Raw genomic sequence first — 18283 nt, 5'->3', positions numbered from 1 at the left:
ACCTCCTGGGTTCAAGTGATTCTCCTGCCTCAGCCTCCCAAGTAGCTGGGACTACAGGCCATGCCCGGCTAATTTTTTGTATTTTTAGTAGAGACAGGGTTTCACCGTTAGCCAGGATGGTCTCAGTCTCCTGACCTCGTGATCCGCCCGCCTCGGCCTCCCAAAATGTTGGGATTACAGGCGTGAGCCACCGCACCCGGTTGAAGAAAAGAGGTTTACTTGGCTCACGGTTCTGCAGATTGTACAAGCATGGCACTGGCATCTGCTTAGCTTCTGGGAGGCCTCAGGGAGCTTTTGCTCACTGCGGCAAGCACGTTACATGGTGAAAGCAGGGGCCAAGGGTGGGGAAGGTTAGTGCCACACACTTATACATGACCAGTTCTCATGAGAACCCACTCACTGTGGTAAGGACAGCACCAGGCCATGAGGGATCCACCCCCACGACCCAAACAACTCCCGCCAGGTCCCACTTCCAACACTGGGGAGTGCATTGCAACATGAGATTTGGGCGGAGACAAATATCCAGACTCTAGCAGCGGGAAACTCCAAACTCATCCTAGTGATAGGAGGCAGAGAATGATATTGGGGGTTGGGGGTGGGGAGATAAAGATAAATTCCCTTTATCTGTTGAATTTTATTTCTTGAGAAATAAATTTGCTCTTCAAGTGTAACAGTTATTGAGTGGTGAGAATATTTTTAATATCTTCTGCTGACTTTTTAAATGTCTTCTTTCAAAAAAGTGAGGAGAGACTGGATGGATATAAATAAGTCAGAATCCTGGTTACCCCTGGACTTGGTGGGGTGGGGGATGCAGCTGGGGGTTGGTCTGAGGCACCTTGAATGTGTGTCATCGGATTCCCTCATTTCAGGTTCCATCTCTGCTTTGACTACTTCATGCCTCAGCAAAGAAGCGAGGCCAGGAAGTAGATTTTGCAAGAGAGAATGAATTCTTTGTGAAGTTAGAATTTTTCATTACAGATCCTTTATTTAATATTAAACATACGTCTGAACTACATAAAGACTCATGATTTTTATGGTTTAAGGATCTTTGATATCAGCATCTCTGCTTTCCTTTGTTTGTTATAGATGGCTGTATGATACCAGTTACACCCAGAAAAGAAGAAATTATGAAAATAGCGGGGACTTGGGCTTCACCAGAATGAAATATAGTGACAGTTAGTCAAGTTTTCATATTAAATGGTTTGGCTTTTTTAAAAAAACTGGGATATAATTTACATACAATAAAATTTACCTTTTAAACTGTACAGTTCTATACTTTAGTCAAATGCCTGCAGTTGTGTAATGACTACCAGATCACAATCAAGATATCACCAGCCTTTTTGGCACCAGGGACTGGTTTCGTGGAAGACAATTTTTCCATGGACCTGGGAGGATGGTTCGGGATGATTCAAGCATACTCCATTTATTGTGCATTTTATTTCTATGATTATGTTGTAATATATAATGAAATAATTATAACTCACCATAATGTAGAATCAGTGGGAGCCCTAAGCCTGTTTTCCTGCAACTAGATGGTCCCATCTGGGGGTGATGGGAGGCAGTGAGAGATCATCAGGCCTTAGATTCTCATAAGGAGTGCACAGCCCAGATCCCTCGCATGCGCAGTTCACAATAGGGTTCACACTTCTATGAGAATCTAATTCTGCCAACAGGAGGCAGAGCTCAGGCAGTGATGCTAGTGATGGGCAGCAGCTGTAAACACAGATCAAGCTTCCCTCACTTGCTTGCCCACTCCTCACCTCCTGCTGTGTGGCCCAGTTTCTAATCTGTGGCCCGGGGGTTGGGGACCCCTGCTGTAGATGGAACCGTACATGATGTAGCCTTTTGAGTCTGCCTTTTTTCACTTAGTGTAATACGTTCAAGATTCAGCCATGTTTGTTTTTCCTTTGAACACTGTTCTATTGTGTGGCTGTGCTAGTTTGCTCATCTATGACCAGTTGATGGGCACTGAGTTGTTTCTAGTTTTAGCAGTTAGGAATCAAGCTGCCATAAACATTTACATACAGGTTTTTGTGAGAACATAAGTTTTCATTAATCTTGGGTAGAAAGCTAAGAGTGAGATTGCTGGGTTGTGTGGTTAAGTGCACGCTCACCTTTATAAGAAAACTGCTCAACTGTTTTCCAAAGTGCCTGTACCATTGTGCTTTCCCACCAGCAAAGTGTGAAAGTTCCAGCTGCCCCACACTTCAGGTTAACTTTAATTTTTATTTATAAGTATTGTCACCAAGTGGATATTCTTTTCAAAAATAAGTTATTGATAAACAGACTTCCAAAATTTAGTATTATAATTTGGATATAGAAATGGTATTTTTCCAACCAAACACTGGGGAATTTAAAAAGTGAATTTATGTTAAACTGTATTAAGACATGCATTTAACAAAAGAGATATTTTGAAAGTCATCAAATCACAGGCAATTTGATCTGTCTTGGTGTGTGTTGTCATCATTCTTCCAAAATCTAAAAAGTGTATGTCTGGTAAATGTGATTCTTTTCAAAATCTTATTTGCTTTTTAGTTTAATAGACTCAGTGTTCTCATGAATTTATTTCTCCCAGAATCTGGTCAACCTGTAGTTCCATTGGACAGACAGTTTCTCATCCATGAACTAAATGCATTTGAAGAATCAAAGGATAATACAATGTAAGAATTTTTTTTAAAGAAGTTTCCACATATTGTATTGAGTCATAATTGCACCATGGTGGTTTTACTTCATTTTAATTCAAGTATTTATTCAGATCTAGTGTGTGTCAAGCATTGTCCTAAATCCAGGGTGTGCAGCAGTGAATAAGTCAGATGAGATCTGTGTTTGCTGAAGCTAAAATTACATGGCTTCAGAGTGACAAAGCATCTTCTTTCTGGAGTTAGCTCCTTTTGACTTCTTGATCCTTTGTCCTTCTAAGGCTTTGTTTGTTTGTTTTTAAATTCATAATTTCAACTTTTATTTGTATTTTCAAATTATTTTTGTAGAGGCAAGGCCTTGCTTTGTTGCCCAGGCTGGTCTCGAACTCTTGACCTCAAGTGATCTTCCTGCCTTGGCCTCCCAAAGTGCTAGGGTTGCAGGCGTGAGCCCCCCATGCCTGGCCTCTGAGACTTTGCCTTGTCAGTTGTTTTCTTCATATTTAACTCTTCCTTCACTCCAACTTAGGAATGTACTCAGATCTCTCCTCTCCTAAAAAAAAACAAAAACAAAAACAAAAACTATGAACTTCCAACCCCAAGCTTCTGCTTGAATACCTTTTTCTACCAAGATTACTGAATCAGCCCACTGCTTTCGTTACTATTACTCTGTCCTTTGCCCTCTGTGTACCTCCTCTCACCAACTATGCTCTTGAAAAGGAGGATGACCACTTTCTAGTTTTCTTAGTTTTTTTCTATTTCAGTGTTTCTTAAACTTTTTCTGGAGAGTCCCTGTATAGCCAAAAAAAAAAAAAAAAAAAAGTACATAGGAGACCTGAGAACATAGCTTAAAGCAGCCTTTTTTTAAATCTAGAACTTTCTTTGAAGCCTTACGTTTTCTCATCTTAAAAGTTCTTAAGGCCAAGTGAGGTATCTCGTGCCTGTAATGCCAGCACTTTGGAAGGCTGAAGTGGATGGATCACTTGAGCTCAGGAGTTCAAGACCAGCCTGGACAACATGGGGAAACCCCATCTCTAGCCAGACGCGGTGGTTCATGCCTGTAGTCCCAGCACTTCAGAGGCTGAGGCAAGCGGATCACCTGAGGTCAGGAGTTTGAGACCAGCCTGGTCAACATGGCGAAACTCCATCTCTACTAAAAATAACAAAAAGATTAGCAAGGCATGGTGGCGTGTGCCTGTAGTCCCAGCTGCTAGGGAGGCTCAGGCATGAGAATCGCTTTAACCTGGGCAGCAGAGGTTGCAGTGAGCCAAGATCACACCACTGCACTCTAGCCTAGGTGACAGAATCAGACCCTGTCTCAAAAAAAAAAAAAAAGTTCTGAAAGTTGTTTGCTTTACTATATAAATGTTTTAAATGACATTCCAGTTAAATCTAACTCTCCCACAAATCCTTGTGTAAAATTAATGTTCCAGGATCATATACTACCTTTGTCATTGTGTGTATAGTGAAGTCCCTATTGCTTAGCGTAGCACTTTACACCTCTTTCTACCCGTCTGTTGTTGTATCTGCTCACACCTGATTTCTGATTGTGTCTGGAAGACACTTTGCAACTTTATGCTGCTTTGCCTTGTAAACCATTCCCTTATCCTAGAAACCCTACATCACCTTTCTCCCTCTTAACTTCTATTGGAGCATCTTAACTTCTATTGGAGCATCTTTCCTTTCTTTTGGCCCTGTTCAGATAGTAACTCCTTTATGGCATTTTCCTCTTTCTCTTCCTCTCATCTTCCCGTGTTTCTTTTTTTTTCTTTTTTCCTTTTTGTGAGATAGGGTCTCGCTCTGTCGCCCATGCTGGAGTGCAGTGGCCCCATCTCAGCTCACCGCAATCTCCTCCTGGGTTCAACCGATTCTGCCTCAGCCTCCTGAGTAGCTGGGATTACAGGTGTGCACCACCATGCCCAGCTAATTTTTTTTCATATTTTTTTGTAGAGATGGGGTTTCACCATGTTGGCCAGGCCGGTCTCGAACTCCTGGCCTCAAGTGATCTGCCCACCTCCACCTCCCAAAGTGCTGTGAGGTTTTTTTGTTTGTTTTTTCAAGGCAGGGTTTCACTCTGTTGCCCAGGTCTCTAGAGTGCAGCGGCTTGATCATGGCTCACTGCAGCCTCGAACTCCTGGGCTCAAGCGATTCTCCCACCTCAGCCTCCCATGTAGCTGGAATTACAGGCATACGCTGGCATGCACCATCATGCCTGGCCAATTTTTGTATTTTTTTTACCATGTTAGCCAGGCTGGTCTCCAATTCCTCAGCTCAAGTTATCCACCTACCTTGGCCTTCCAAAGTGTTGGGATTACAGGCATGAGCCACTGCACCTGGTAACAAGTGTTTTGAAAAGTATAAAAATTGTATAATTGAGAACAGTGGGAAAAAAAATTGGGGGAATCTAAGCGTGACTTAGGATGAGCAGTGAGTTATTACATCATTTAATACAAGACATCATTTTACATTTAGCAGTTGATGGAAATAAGCAATGACTATACTCCTACTGGCTTCTTGGTAGCTTTTGAGATACCTACTTCAGATGAAAGTATTAAGAAGTTTGTGCTCACTTTAACAGCACATAAACTAAAATTGGAGCGGTACAGAGATTAGCATGGCACCGGCAAAGGGATGACACGCAAATTCGTGAAATGTTTCATATTTTTTTAAAAAAGAAGGCCGGGTGCATTGGCTCACACCTGTAATCTCAGCACTTTGGGAGGCCGAGGCGGGCGGATCACGAGGTCAGGAAATGGAGACCATCCTGGCTAACACGGTGAAACCCCGTCTCTGCTAAACATACAAAAAATTAGCCGGGCAAGGTGGCGGATGCCTGTAGTCCCAGCTACTTGGGAGGCCGAGGCAGGAGAATGGGCATCAAACGGGGAGGTGGAGCTTGCAGTGAGCCGAGATCGTGCCACTGCACTCAGCCTGGGCGACAGAAGCGAGACTCCGTTTCAAAAAAAAAAAGAAGTAAGTTTGAGAGAGGATGAGGAAGCAAAAAAAAAAAAAAAGGTGCTAAAACGGCTTTATTTTTTAAAAGTTAGGTAACTTCTTTAAGCCCTTGTTTCTCACACTTCAGTGATTGGCATTCACAGAGTTTGCCATAGTCACATATTACTCATATTATTTACTTACAGATCTGCAGTGCTGCATCTGAAACCACTGAGGCCAGATACATGTTTGAAAATCCAAATGCTTTCGGGTTTTAAAATGACATGCCTGTAGTCCTAGCTACTTAGGAGGGTGAGGCAAGAAGATTACTTAAATCCAGGAGATTGAGGCTGCAGTGAGCCATGATCTTGCTGCTGCACTCCAGTGTGGGCCACACAGCGAGAGTTCTTTTTTTTTTTTTTTTTTGAGACAGAGTCTCGCTCTGTCGTCCAGGCTGGAGTGCAGTGGCGTGATCTCGGCTCACGGCAAGTGCCGCCTCCCAGGTTCAAGCGATTCTCCTGCCTCAGCCTCCCAAGTAGCTGGGACTATAGACGCATGCCACCACGCCTGGCTAATTTTTTGTATTTTTAGTAGAGACAGGGTTTCACCGTGTTAGCCAGGATGGTCTCGATCTCCTGACCTCATGATCCTCCTGCCTCGGCCTCCCAAAGTGCTAGGATTACAGGTGTGAGCCATCAGCCCGAGACTTCAATTCTTTAAAAAAAAAAAAAAAAAAGTAATATGGTACATCTACCAAATACTACATGTATGTGCCAGGGAGTCCTAAAGTAGTATTCCACAATCACATTAATATTTTCTTTCTCTTTTTTTTTTTGAGTGCAATGACATGATCTCAGCTCACTGCAACCTCTGCCTCTTGGGTTCAAGTGACTCTTCTGCCTCAGCCTCCTGAGTAGCTGGGATTACAGGAGCATGCCACCACACCCGGCTAATTTTGTATTTTTAGTAGATATGGGGTTTCTCCATGTTGGTCAGGCTGGTCTTGAACTCCCGACCTCAGGTGATCCTCCTGCCTTGGCCTCCCAAAGTGCTGGGATTACAGGCTTGAGCCACCACACCCAGCACATTAATGTTTTCACACAAAGTAAGATAAAGTCTGTAATAGCCTTGTTAGGTCAACCCTTGCCATCTGATGATTTTTTGCCAGATATATGAAGAGAATCCAGTTTTCAGAATTTTGCATTTCAGAATTACAGGCAAGTTATTGTGAGGCCGCACTTTTCTTTATCTTTTTGAAACTTATTTTAAAAGATAAACCTTAATCCATGAATTTGCAAGTTGCCTCTCCCTTCTGCACTCAAGCGATCCTCTCACCTCAGCCTCCCAAGTAGCTGGGACCACAGGTGCATATTACCTTCTGTGGCTAATTTAAAATAAAATTGCTGTAGAGCTAGGGGACTCGCTATGTTGTTCAGGCTGTCTCAAACTCCTGTTTGAGGCCAGGCTGGCCCCCCAAAGTCCTGGGATTACAGGCCTGAGCCCCCATGTCCAACCCAAAATTTTAATCACAAGTAAATTTTTTTGAATATTTATTTAAAAAATAAAACTTTTAACATTTAAAAATCATCTTGAACCAGTTAACACTTTGGAGAAGATTAAAGTAAACAAAGAGACCTGTTTTATATTACTAGGTGACGCTTTCATAAGAGTTGCGGCATCTTATTAAATAAAAAAACTTACTTTCCTGGTTTCCCTGTGGCATGGAAAAATTAGTGTGATATTATTCCAGAATTTGGTAGCTTAAAACAACAACATAGATTATTTGTGGAATATTCAGGGATTTGGGATTGGCTTAGTCACGTAAGTCTAGCTCAGGCTCCCCCTTGAGGTTGGAGTCAAGATGCCAGCCAGGGTTGTAGTCGGAAGCCTTGAATGTGGCTGAACTATCTGCTTCCAAACTCATAATGATATTGACAGGCGGCCTCAATTCCTTAGTGCATGTAATTTTCCAGGGCTGCTGAAGTGTCCTGAGGCATCTGACTTCTCCCAAAGGCAGCAATCCAAGAGAGAAAGCAAGGAGGAAGCTGCAGGGCCATTACCACGTGGCCTCTGAAGTCAGCTTTGTGCCAGTTAGAAGTGAGTTCAGCTCACACTCAGAGGGCAATGAGATTCCATCTTTGGAAGGGAGTGTCGTACTGTAAACCATTATACCAGCTAGTAAATAGATACATATCTCAAAAAATAAATCCTCCCCACAAATATATACACCTACTATGTACCCACAAAAATTAAAAATAAAGATTAAATCCTTTTAATTGTGTTTTCAAACTTGAGATTGGAAACAAAGGAAAACATTTCCATTGTACCACTCTTGATTGTCAGCAGAGCAGCTTTCCTTGATGCAGGAGTACTAATATAAATTCCCAGGCAGCACACTGTAAGGAAAACAATATGGGATTTGGGGTTCAAGTGTAAACTTTGTTTACTATCTGGGGGAATCTCTAGCAAATCTCCTGGCTGTGGTTTTCTCCTTTATAAATTGCGGTTGATGATCTTGACATTACACGATGAGGATTAGATGAGAAGAGGTATATGTTCTGTAAACTATAAAGAAGATTTTAAAATATTAGGTAATATAAATATTAATCTAAATAAATGTTAGCTACCCAGGAGCTAACATTTATATACCATTTCATATGTGCCAGGCACAGTAAAAAACACTTGACATTTATTAACTCATTTAGTGCATAACAGCCCTATAAGGGAGGGACGGTGCTTATCCTAATTTATAAAGGAAGAAACATTTATGAGGCTGGAGAGGTTAAGAATCTTACACAGAGTCCCACAGCTAGCAAATGGCAAAGCCAGGATTTGAACTCAGGTCACCTGGCTCTCAGGACCTAAGACTTTTTCAGGGCAAGGACTTATTAATCAAGAGGTGTTTATTGAATACCTGTTGTGTATTAGATGGGGTTAGGTATTGGGAAATACTCTACTGGACTTTGGAGTTTAAAAGATAGATTCCTGTGGATTGATAGAAATGATATTTCAGTGTAGATGAGGTTTAAGTTGTTAACATGTTTTCTCTGGGTTTTAAAATTGTCGTGAAATTAAGTGGTACTCTTAAATTTAAAAGTATGAACAATTTGCATTTTGGATAATCATGCAGCTTTTTAAAGTCTAGTGAATCACTTGGTCTTTTTGATGTCAGAGGTTACCTTTTAAAGAATAAATGTTTTAAGCTTTTCCCGTTTATGCAGATTTATTAGCTTTTGGTTTTGTTTTGTTTTCTTCCTGCTATAGACCTCTTTTATATGGGATTTTAGCCCATTTCTTGCGTGGAACTAAGGATGGCATCCAGAATGCATTTCTGAAAGGGCCTTCACTTCAGCCTTCAGACCCAAGTCTTGGCAGACAACCTAGTAGAAGAAAGCCAATGGGTATGAGTTTTCCAAGATTCATCATTTAGCTGTCAGCAAATATGTTTTCTTCCTATATATTTTTCTTTTGGAGTCTTTACTGAGCTTTTGAGTCATAGTTTAATTCTGCTTATATCTAATATGGCTAGCCTATGTTACTCCAAGAAACAGAATGCTTTTTGTAAAGAATCTTGGACAGGGAAGGGTGGGAGGCATAACTGGGCAGAATTCTTAGATGTCATTTCTTTATAGAAGTATTTAAAACTCTGGGCCAGGCACAGTGGCTCATGCCTGTAATTCCAGCAGTTTGGGAGGCCGAGGCAGGTGGATCGCTTGAGGCCAGGAGTTTGAGACTAGCCTAAGTGACATGGTGAAACCCCATCTCTATTTTTTTTAATTAAAAAATTATATTAATTAAATTTTAAAAAAATAAAAAAATACTGAAAACTCCAATTTTCATGTAAATTGTAAGTATTTGGAGCAGCTTAGATCCTTGGTATACTGAATAAATAGCTTTTTATCAAGTGATTATTTTTTTTCCTCTCCATGACTGCAAAATAAAAGGTAAGATTGCTAAATACAGATAGAGAAGTCATTTGCATTTTTAGGATACTGTTTATGTTACAGTGGAAGTTACCTACAAGTTACAGATTGTTAGGAGAATCGCCCACATTTCTTTCAGATTGCCTGTTTTTTAAATGAGCTTTTGGTAGCTTTTAAATTTTTATGTATTTTTTTGAGACATAAAAATACATAAATTTTTATGTATTTTTTCTAGTCACTCTGTCGCCTGACTAGAGTGCAGTGGTGCTATTATAGCTCACCGTAACCTTGAACTGCCGGGCTCAAGCAATCCTCTCACCTTCTTGCCTCAGCTTCCCAAGTAGCTAGGACTTCAGGCACCACACCCAGCTAATTTTTTAATTTTTGTGGACATGGAAGTCTCAACCGTGTTCAGTAGGCTGGTCTTGAACTCGGTCTTAAGTGATTTCCCACCTCGGCCTCTCAGAGTGTGGGGGTTACAGGCACGAGCCTGTACCTGGCCCTGACTTATTTTGATTATCCCAGCAATGGGATCCCATTTTCACCATTTGAATTGAGTGGGTTATAGCTCAGTGTTTGCAGTTGTGGTAGAGAGCTGATCAATTTTTTTTTTTTTTTTTTTGAGACAGAGTCTCGCTCTGTCGCCCAGGCTAGAGTGTAGTGGTGTGATCTCGTCTCACTGTAAGCTCTGCCTCCTGGGTTCATGCCATTCCCCTGCCTCAGCCTCCCAAGTAGCTGGGACTACAGGGGCCCATCACCACACTCGGCTAATTTTTTGTATCTTTAGTGGAGACAGGGTTTCCCTGTGTTAGCCAGGATAGTCTTGATCTCCTGACCTCATGATCCACCCACCTTGGCCTCCCAAAGTGCTGGGATTACAGGCTTGAGCCACCGCGCCCAGCCAAGAGCTGGTCAATTTTTAAGGACAGTTAAAGGTGGGGTTTAGGCTGCCAATTATCAGAACAAATGTAAATCTTGAATGTTGACACGAACTTTTAGGAAACGCCTAAAATGTGGATTGCCTTTGTAGTTTCCTAAACTGCTATGACCAGTAGTGACCATGTTAGATGCTTGGTGTCTCTTGAGGTCTGAAAGTAAACAGTGAATCAGGATAACCTATTTTGGAGGTGGTTTCTGACTGCACTAGGAGATATCTTTCTATATATGTTAGAATGCTGAACTGGATGGAATGTTGGAAAATAAGTCATTCCCACCTACTTATTTCATAGTTGAGAAAACTTTAAGAAGGTTCCAATACTAAGAGGTTAAGTAACTCATCTAAGGCCTGTAGCAGATAATTAGTAGCAGAATCAGCACATTTGATTGCTGTTCCCGTATACCTTTCCACATATAGATTATGGAGAAGTTTTCCAAATTCTCTTTTTAGGGATTGGTAAGGAACTGACATTACTGCCTACTAATTGGCAAGTACTTAACGAGCAAAATAAAACATTAATAGTGCAAGTACATGAGTAAATCTCTAAATTTTTTAAATAGTAAAAAGTTCCCTTTAACTTTCCTTTCTTCCTTCTTGCCTCTCCCTAACTCCTCAATTCTTCTCCCTTTTTATAGAAGGTGTCCCTGTTAGCAGTTTGCAGGGTATTCTTTGGGACTCATTTCTATTTTATTTTATTTATTTTATTTTATTTTATTATTATTATTTAAATTTTAGATGGACTGTCACTCTGTCACCCAGGCTGGAGTGCAATGGCACAATCTCACCTCACTGCAACCTCCGCCTCCCAGGTTCAAGTGATTCTCCTGCCTCCCAAGTAGCTGGGGCTGCAGGCATGTGCTACCACACCCGCCTAATTTTTGTATTTTTAGTAGAGATGAGGTTTCACTGTGTTGGCCAGGCTGGTCTCCAACTCATGACCTCAGGCAATCCACCCCCCTTGGCCTCCCAAAGTGCTGGGATTACAGGCATGAGCCACTGCATCTGGCCATGCCCAGCCCCTTCGGGACTCATTTCTGTGTATTTAAATATATATACATTGTTATGGTGCACGTTATCCTGCAATTTGCTTTTTTTCACTTGTTGATACGTGTAGATCTCGTTTTTAACTTTGTTTCATATTCCAGAGTATTATTACAATCATCCTTTTTTTAATTTTAGAGATGAGGTCTTACTCTGTCATCCAGGTTGGAGTGCAGTGGCACAATCATAGCTCACTGTAGCCTCAAACTCCTGGGGTCAGTCTTTCCACATCAGCATCCCAAGTAGCCGGGACTATAGGGGTGCACCACTGCACCTCGCTTATTTTTTAATTTTTTGCAGTCAGGGTCTTGTCCTGTTGCCCAGGCTAGTCTCCCATCTTATAATCACTCTTATTTAGTTTTAAATATTTTGCTTTTACGGTATTGTGATGTAACATTGTATCTTTGTCCACACATTACAGTATTGTGATGTAACATTGTATCTTTGTCTACACGTTTCTCTTGTGTGGATGCCTAAAGTAGAGTTGTTGGTTCACAGGATATGCATATTTAAAAATGTAGTAGATATTGTCTAATTCCCCTCCAAAAAGGCTTTATCAGTCTATACACTTACCAAGAATATATGACAATATGGGTTTCTGAGTTCAGTTGTCACCAGTGGATATTGTACACCTTAACACTTCTTAACACAGCAACCCCAAGTCATTGATACTATCAGTCCCATAAAGAAAAATAACCGCTTGAGAAATAACTTTCTGGTTTGTAAGTTTCATAATCAGCCTTGTTAATACTCACGGCTCATGACTAGTAAGAAAGTTATAAGGAACACTATTTCCTAACCAATTTCTGTTCTTCTGAGATGAAAGCGGTAGATTACGCATACACCATAGAGAGAAAGGTATTTATGGAGGGAGGGAGGGAAAGAGACACCTAGACACACGACCTGTACACCACTAAAGTGCCAGGAACATCAGAATCGAGTTCAAGTCAGTAAAGCCACCTTGGGTGCCTGTTCTGTGGAAAGCTCTGCAGACAGCTCAGAAATGAGGATGACTGCTGAATGAATCGGGGAAGAACAGTGATTTTGCAAATTATTTTCTTGGTCATCAAAAATTTTATTGACACAACCTCTTTGTGTAGTGCCTTGAAAGTTGTCAGCCAGAATTGCATCATGTTTCAGTAACACACTTAAGCTTTCCATTTACTTCCTCAACTCTAGCTCACTGTCTCCGTAACTCTTATTTGACAGCATTGAAAAGGTTATGAAGATACTAAAATCCTTATTCTCTACATCACAGCACCTTGTCTCCACAGAAGCTCATTCAACAGAAATATCAAACCCTGAAACTAAATTGGCTTTTACTTGAAAATAAGTTCAGGCCAGGCCATGGCAGCTCACCCCTGTAATCCCAGCACCTTGGGAGGCCTAGGTGGGCAGATCACCTGAGGTCAGGAGTTCGAGACCAGCCTAGCCAACATGGTGAAACCCTGTCTCTACTGAAAATACAAAAATTAGCTGGGCGTGGTGGTGTACACCTGTAGTCCCAGCTACTCGGGAGGCCGAGGCAGGAAAATCGCTTGAACCCAGGAGGTGGAGGTTGCAGTGAGCCGAGATTGCGCCACTACACTCCAGCCTGGGCGACAGAGCGAGACTCTGTCTCAAAAAAAAAAAAAAAAAAAGGAAAGAAAGAAGTAAGTCCAAAGCATGCCAAGATGAAAAAGTGCTTCTCTCATCCAAGTTTTCAGTGCTGAAAAAAAATGAAGAGGGTTTATGTAGGCACACCCACCTTTGAAATGACAGCCAGTGCATTTGTACTGCTGCTGTTAGTGCTTGTAATCTTGAAGGCAAAGTAGTTTTTGCTATTCAACTTTATATATACATACACACACACACATTTTTTTCTTTTTTTTTTTTTTTTAAGAGATGGGGTCTCACTCTGTCTCCCAGGCTGGAGTGCAGTGACACAATCATGGCTCTCTGCAGCCTTGACCTCACAGGCCCAGGTGATCCTCCCACCTCAGCCTCCCAAGTAGCTGGGACTACATTCCTGGCGAAGATTTTTATTGTAAATGAAAGACCAGATTTTTATAATAGGGACAGTCATCAGCTTAACTTTATTGCACATCTATCAAGCATACTAGACTTCATTTTTTATAACACTTTTCTAGAAGACCTAAAATTGTTGCCTTCTGAGGAAATTGTTAATTTTTTTCTGTCCAGCAAAGTTACCTAAAATAAAGGGAGAGAGATTTCCATCTGTTTGCCAGACCCTTAAAGTAGTATTGGCACTGAGAATAAGCAGCTGAGAACTAATAAAGCGTGTGTATAATCACATTGTAGAATTAGAAAACCCAGTGATAAAATTGCATTTTCTAGCAGCTTATCTAAATTTATGTATATATTTTTTTCCTATTATCAAAATTGTTGCAAGAAAGATGTTTTGTCAGTTGTAGAAAGTGTTTGGGGTTCATATATTCTCAAGAATCTAGTTTTTGCATTACATTTTTGTTGCATTAGGATATTAAGTCTCTAGGTTCTTTTTTTTTCTTCTCGAGACAAGAGTCTTGCTCTGTCGCCCAGGCTGGAGTGCAGTGGCACGATCTCGGCTCACTGCAACCTCCACTTCTGAGTTCAAGCGATTCTCCTGCCCTCAGCCTCCCAAGTAGCTGGGATTGTAGGTGCCCGCCACCACGCCTGGCTAATTTTTATATTTTTAGTAGAGACAGGGTCTCTATCTCCTGACCTCAGGTGATCCTATTTGAAGTGGTTTTCATTGTGTTGTAATTGAAGAGCTTTGGCAACCCTCAAAATGCTGATTGAACACCTTGTCCTTTGTTGCAAATTTCATTCCTTACATGTAAGAGAGAGGTTTGTAACTACTTATGCATGGGTTTACTGCAGGTTGTACTCTACTCAAAAAAAAAAGTCAAGAAACTCTTTTGAATAATTAGAGTCCCTAATGCCAGACATTTCTGATTTCTTTCTTTCTTTTTTTTTTTTTTTTTTTTGAGACCGAGTTTCACTCTTGTTGCCCAGGCTGGAGTGAAATGGCACGATCTTGGCTCACTGCAACTTCTGCCTCCCGGGTTCAAGCAATTCTCCTGCCTCAGCCTCCCGAGTAGCTGGGATTACAGGCGCCTGCCACCACGCCCGGCTAATTTTTGTATTTTGAGGAGACACGGGGTTTCACCATGTTGGCCAGACTAGTCTATAACTCTTGACCTCAGGTGATCCACCCACCTCGGCCTCCCAAAGTACTGGGATTACAGGCGTGAGCCACAACACTTGGCCTCTGATTTCTTCAACAGTGTTTAAAAAATAATGGGTTTTTTTCATTGTCCTAAACCATCTAAAGTACTCATAGAATATTAAATATGTAACATCCTAAGATATTTGTAGCTATGTCTACCTATCTGTGTGTTTTGACTTGGGATAAGTATTAACATTGGTTTCTGTGCATTTCAGATGACCACCTAAGAAAGGAGGAGCAGAAAAGTACTAACATTGAAGATCTTCATGTTTCTCAGGCAGTCAACAGATAATGCTTTGTTTGGGGTATCTTTCGTCTTAAAATTGTATTATTAATTAAATAACTTATTTATTGTCCCAATGTTACCAAAATGCACCACTAATGTTTGTAGAAATTTGAGTTTCTACAAAACACCCCTCATGTTTAACTACATTGGTGAATAAAAGCTAACTCTTGTCATCTAGCTTATTGGATTTGACTTGGAAAAAAAAAGTATTGTTTTTACAAAGTATTTTTTGTTTTTTTGAGATGGAGTCTCGCTCTGTCACCCAGACTGGAGTGCAGTGGCACGATCTCGGCTCACTGCAATCTCCGCCTCCCGGATTCAAGTGATTCTCCTGCCTCAGCCTCCCAAGTAGCTGGGAAAACAGGCCTGTGCCACCACACCGGAGTAGTTTTTGTATTTTTAGTAGAGATGGGGTTTCACCATGCTGGCCAGGCTGGTCTTGAACTCCTGACCTCAGGTGATCTGTGTGCCCCAGCCTCCCAAAGCGCTGGGATTACAGGTGTGAGCCACTGAGCCCAGCCATTTAGGAAGTATTATAAAGGCCCTTAAAGTTTGTAAGGAAATGAAAGGGCTTTGTATTACCTTTTCAATAGGCAACAATGTACTTTTTCTTTCCTTAGACTTTGGCTTACTGGAAGATTTAATTAAAAGGTAGAGGAGAAGTAAATTTGCTGTAATAATTTTGCTGTAAATAAAACAAAGAGTTTATTTTATTAGATAAAGAATGTGAAGTAAGCATGAAGAGACAGGCTTTGGAAGAAATACCAGAAAGGGATTTTTCAAAGATGGCATTGTTTAATCTCCGTGTGGCCCTCGGTTGTGCAATCACAGATGAGCCAGAAGAGGGCCAGCCCCCTACTTGTTTGGGCTCCGAAACTCTTATCAAACATCAATTTTTATTCTTGGGATAGAAAAATAGTATGTGCTATCTCTAATACGCTACTTCGATATTTATTAAAGAAGTATTTTTAATGTAGTGTCCACAGGCTCATTTCATTGAAAACAACTGACTATGATGATAGATAGCTCCTGATTGGCAAAAGTTCGATGGTATATTCAGAATTAAATTTTGCCTGCGCACCTAAACACTGACAACATTCAGCTTAAAGGTTTTCCATGGAGAAGAGTGGTAAGAGCTGTAGTTAGCAAAATTGGCATCCTCTTTAGGGTGTCAATTCTGTGCTGCTTTGCAAATTGTTGAAACTTTTGATTTTCTATTCGGCAATGCTAGTCAGTGTTCACTTCTTACAGATTAGCCAAGAATTTTTATCTAAATGCAGAAACTTATTAATGAAATCCATTTAAACTATACTTACACAACATTTCGGGAGGCCCTGCTGGTAAAATTATATATGGATGCAGAAGTATTGCAAGAGTCCATTTTCCATTTTTAAATCTGCAATATCTGATTACATTGATGAATTCCGTTGTATTGTATGTGTGAATATAAATATCTGAATTCTCCCGGGGGACTTGGTTTTCGTCCAAGGATGTTGGCAGCGGACACTTAGTTTACCTCAGGAATTGCAATCATGTAAGACTATATTGGGAAAAAATGCTGGTGTATATAATTTTGGATACTGATATAAAATCATCAAGATGGAAGTTAAACAGAATTGTCACGTGTAGTCCATAGCACTTTTATATGCATTATTCTGTAATTTGTTTGTACTGCGGCAACTTTTTATACTTTCAATGTATCATTTAATAAAAAAAATAAGCAAGTCACTTTGGTGCAAAGGGTGTTCATATCACTGTTCTCTCATCAAAAGCCACACATCAAAAACAGAAGAATGATTGGAGATGGCTGCCAGGCCTTCCGTCGGGATCTTCAGAAGCTTCGCTGTCGAGGGGTGGAGGCGGGGGTATTTTCCTGCCATCTGTACATGTTTATAGGAAGGAAGGAAAAGCACAGAGGACAAGCCAACCCTTCTCATAAACGTGTTATGTTAAGTACCTTACTCGTGGGTTTCTTGGAATTGTTGGGAGAACTTATCTTCTAGAGATGCTACAGAAGTTTTAGGAGAAAACTTGGATTTACACAAAAACAGGATGGGAATGGGAACTGAAGAGGGATTTAGGAAATGTACAACTTGGGTGATCTAAAACCTCATAGCAGGAGCAGAGGTGGCTTTTGAAGAAGATAAATGGAAGCTTAGCGTATATGCTTGCACAGAACAAACTAATAGCCTTATGATGATGTGCAAGAACACATTTGTGTATCACTCACATACCTTTATGATGATGTAAAATTTGATGTGTTCTTTTAAAGCCAAGTGTACATGAAAGATGAACATTTGTGAGAATATGCCTTTAAAGGCATTTGGGACAATGCTTCCCAGCCACTTGGTACTTGATTTTTTGGTAACAACCACGATTCGAGGATTGTGTGGTGTTCAGGAATCTTATTAAAATAAAAGTGAAATAAAACTGCTGGCCGGGCTTGGTGACTCAGGCCTGTAATCCCAGCACTTTGGGAGGCCGAAGCGGGCGGATCACCTGAGGTCAGGAGTTTGAGACCAGCCTGACCAATATGATGAAACCCCATCTCTACTAAAAATTAAAAAATTAGCCAGGCGCGGTGGCATGTGCCTGTAATCCCAGTTACTCAGGAGGCTGAGACAGGAGAATCACTTGAACCGTGGAGGCGGGGGTTGCAGTGAGCCAAGATCGAGCCATCGCACTCCAGCCTGGGCAACGAGTGAAATTCCGTCTCAAAAAATAAAAAATAAAAGCTACCTTTAGGCGGGGCATGGTGGCTCACGCCTGTAATCCTGGCAATTTGGGAGGCCAAGGCGGGCGTATCACCTGAGGTCAGGAGATCGAGAGCAGCCTGGCAAACATCGCAAAACCCTATTTCTACAAAAAATACAAAAATTAGCCAGGCGTGGTGGCATGTGCCTGTAATCCCAGCTACTGGGGAGGCTGAGGCAGGAGAATCGCTTGAACCCAGGAGGCGGAGGTTGCAGTGAGCTGAGATCACGCCATTGCACTCCAGCCTGGGCGACAGAGTGAGACTATTCTCTGGAAAAACAAAACAAAACAAAACTACTTTTATAAAAGTAGACTCTCGTTTTTTAGAGCAGTTTTAGGTTCATGGCTAAATGGACTGGAAGCACAGAGCTCCTGACTGCCCCCTGCACCCATGCATGTCTAGCTTCTCCCACTGTCAAGATCCGGCATTGAGTGGCACATGTATTCCAATGGGTGGATCTATTTTGACACATTATTATCACAAAAAGTCCATAGTTACATTAGGGTTCACTCTTGGTATTGTACAGATGCTCTTTGACTCATGGGATTACATCTCAAAAC

The 18283-nt window shown here is 41.2% G+C and overlaps 1 protein-coding gene and 1 non-coding gene across 3 annotated transcripts in view; both read left to right on the top strand.

Moving 5' to 3' along the window:
- The window catches only part of LOC129394101 (centrosomal protein 20-like), a 36503-nt gene extending 19806 nt beyond the window's left edge, over positions 1-16697 (top strand). For both annotated transcript variants that reach the window (XM_063597582.1, XM_055099307.2), the window contains 3 exons: positions 2576-2660; positions 8835-8971; positions 14898-16697. In XM_063597582.1, coding sequence (XP_063453652.1) covers positions 2576-2660; positions 8835-8971; positions 14898-14974 — 299 coding nt within the window. In that variant the 3' untranslated portion in view covers positions 14975-16697. The remainder of the gene's footprint in view (positions 1-2575; positions 2661-8834; positions 8972-14897) is intronic.
- Positions 5199-5302, top strand: LOC129394354 (U6 spliceosomal RNA). Its single transcript, XR_008621557.1, has one exon. It is a non-coding gene; the product is annotated as a U6 spliceosomal RNA (small nuclear RNA).
- Positions 16698-18283: the final 1586 nt, after the last annotated feature.

Source organism: Pan paniscus, chromosome 18 (assembly GCF_029289425.2).
Source record: "Pan paniscus chromosome 18, NHGRI_mPanPan1-v2.0_pri, whole genome shotgun sequence".
Classification (NCBI taxonomy): Eukaryota; Metazoa; Chordata; class Mammalia; order Primates; family Hominidae; genus Pan; species Pan paniscus.
This window is presented reverse-complemented; position numbering and strand designations above follow the sequence as displayed.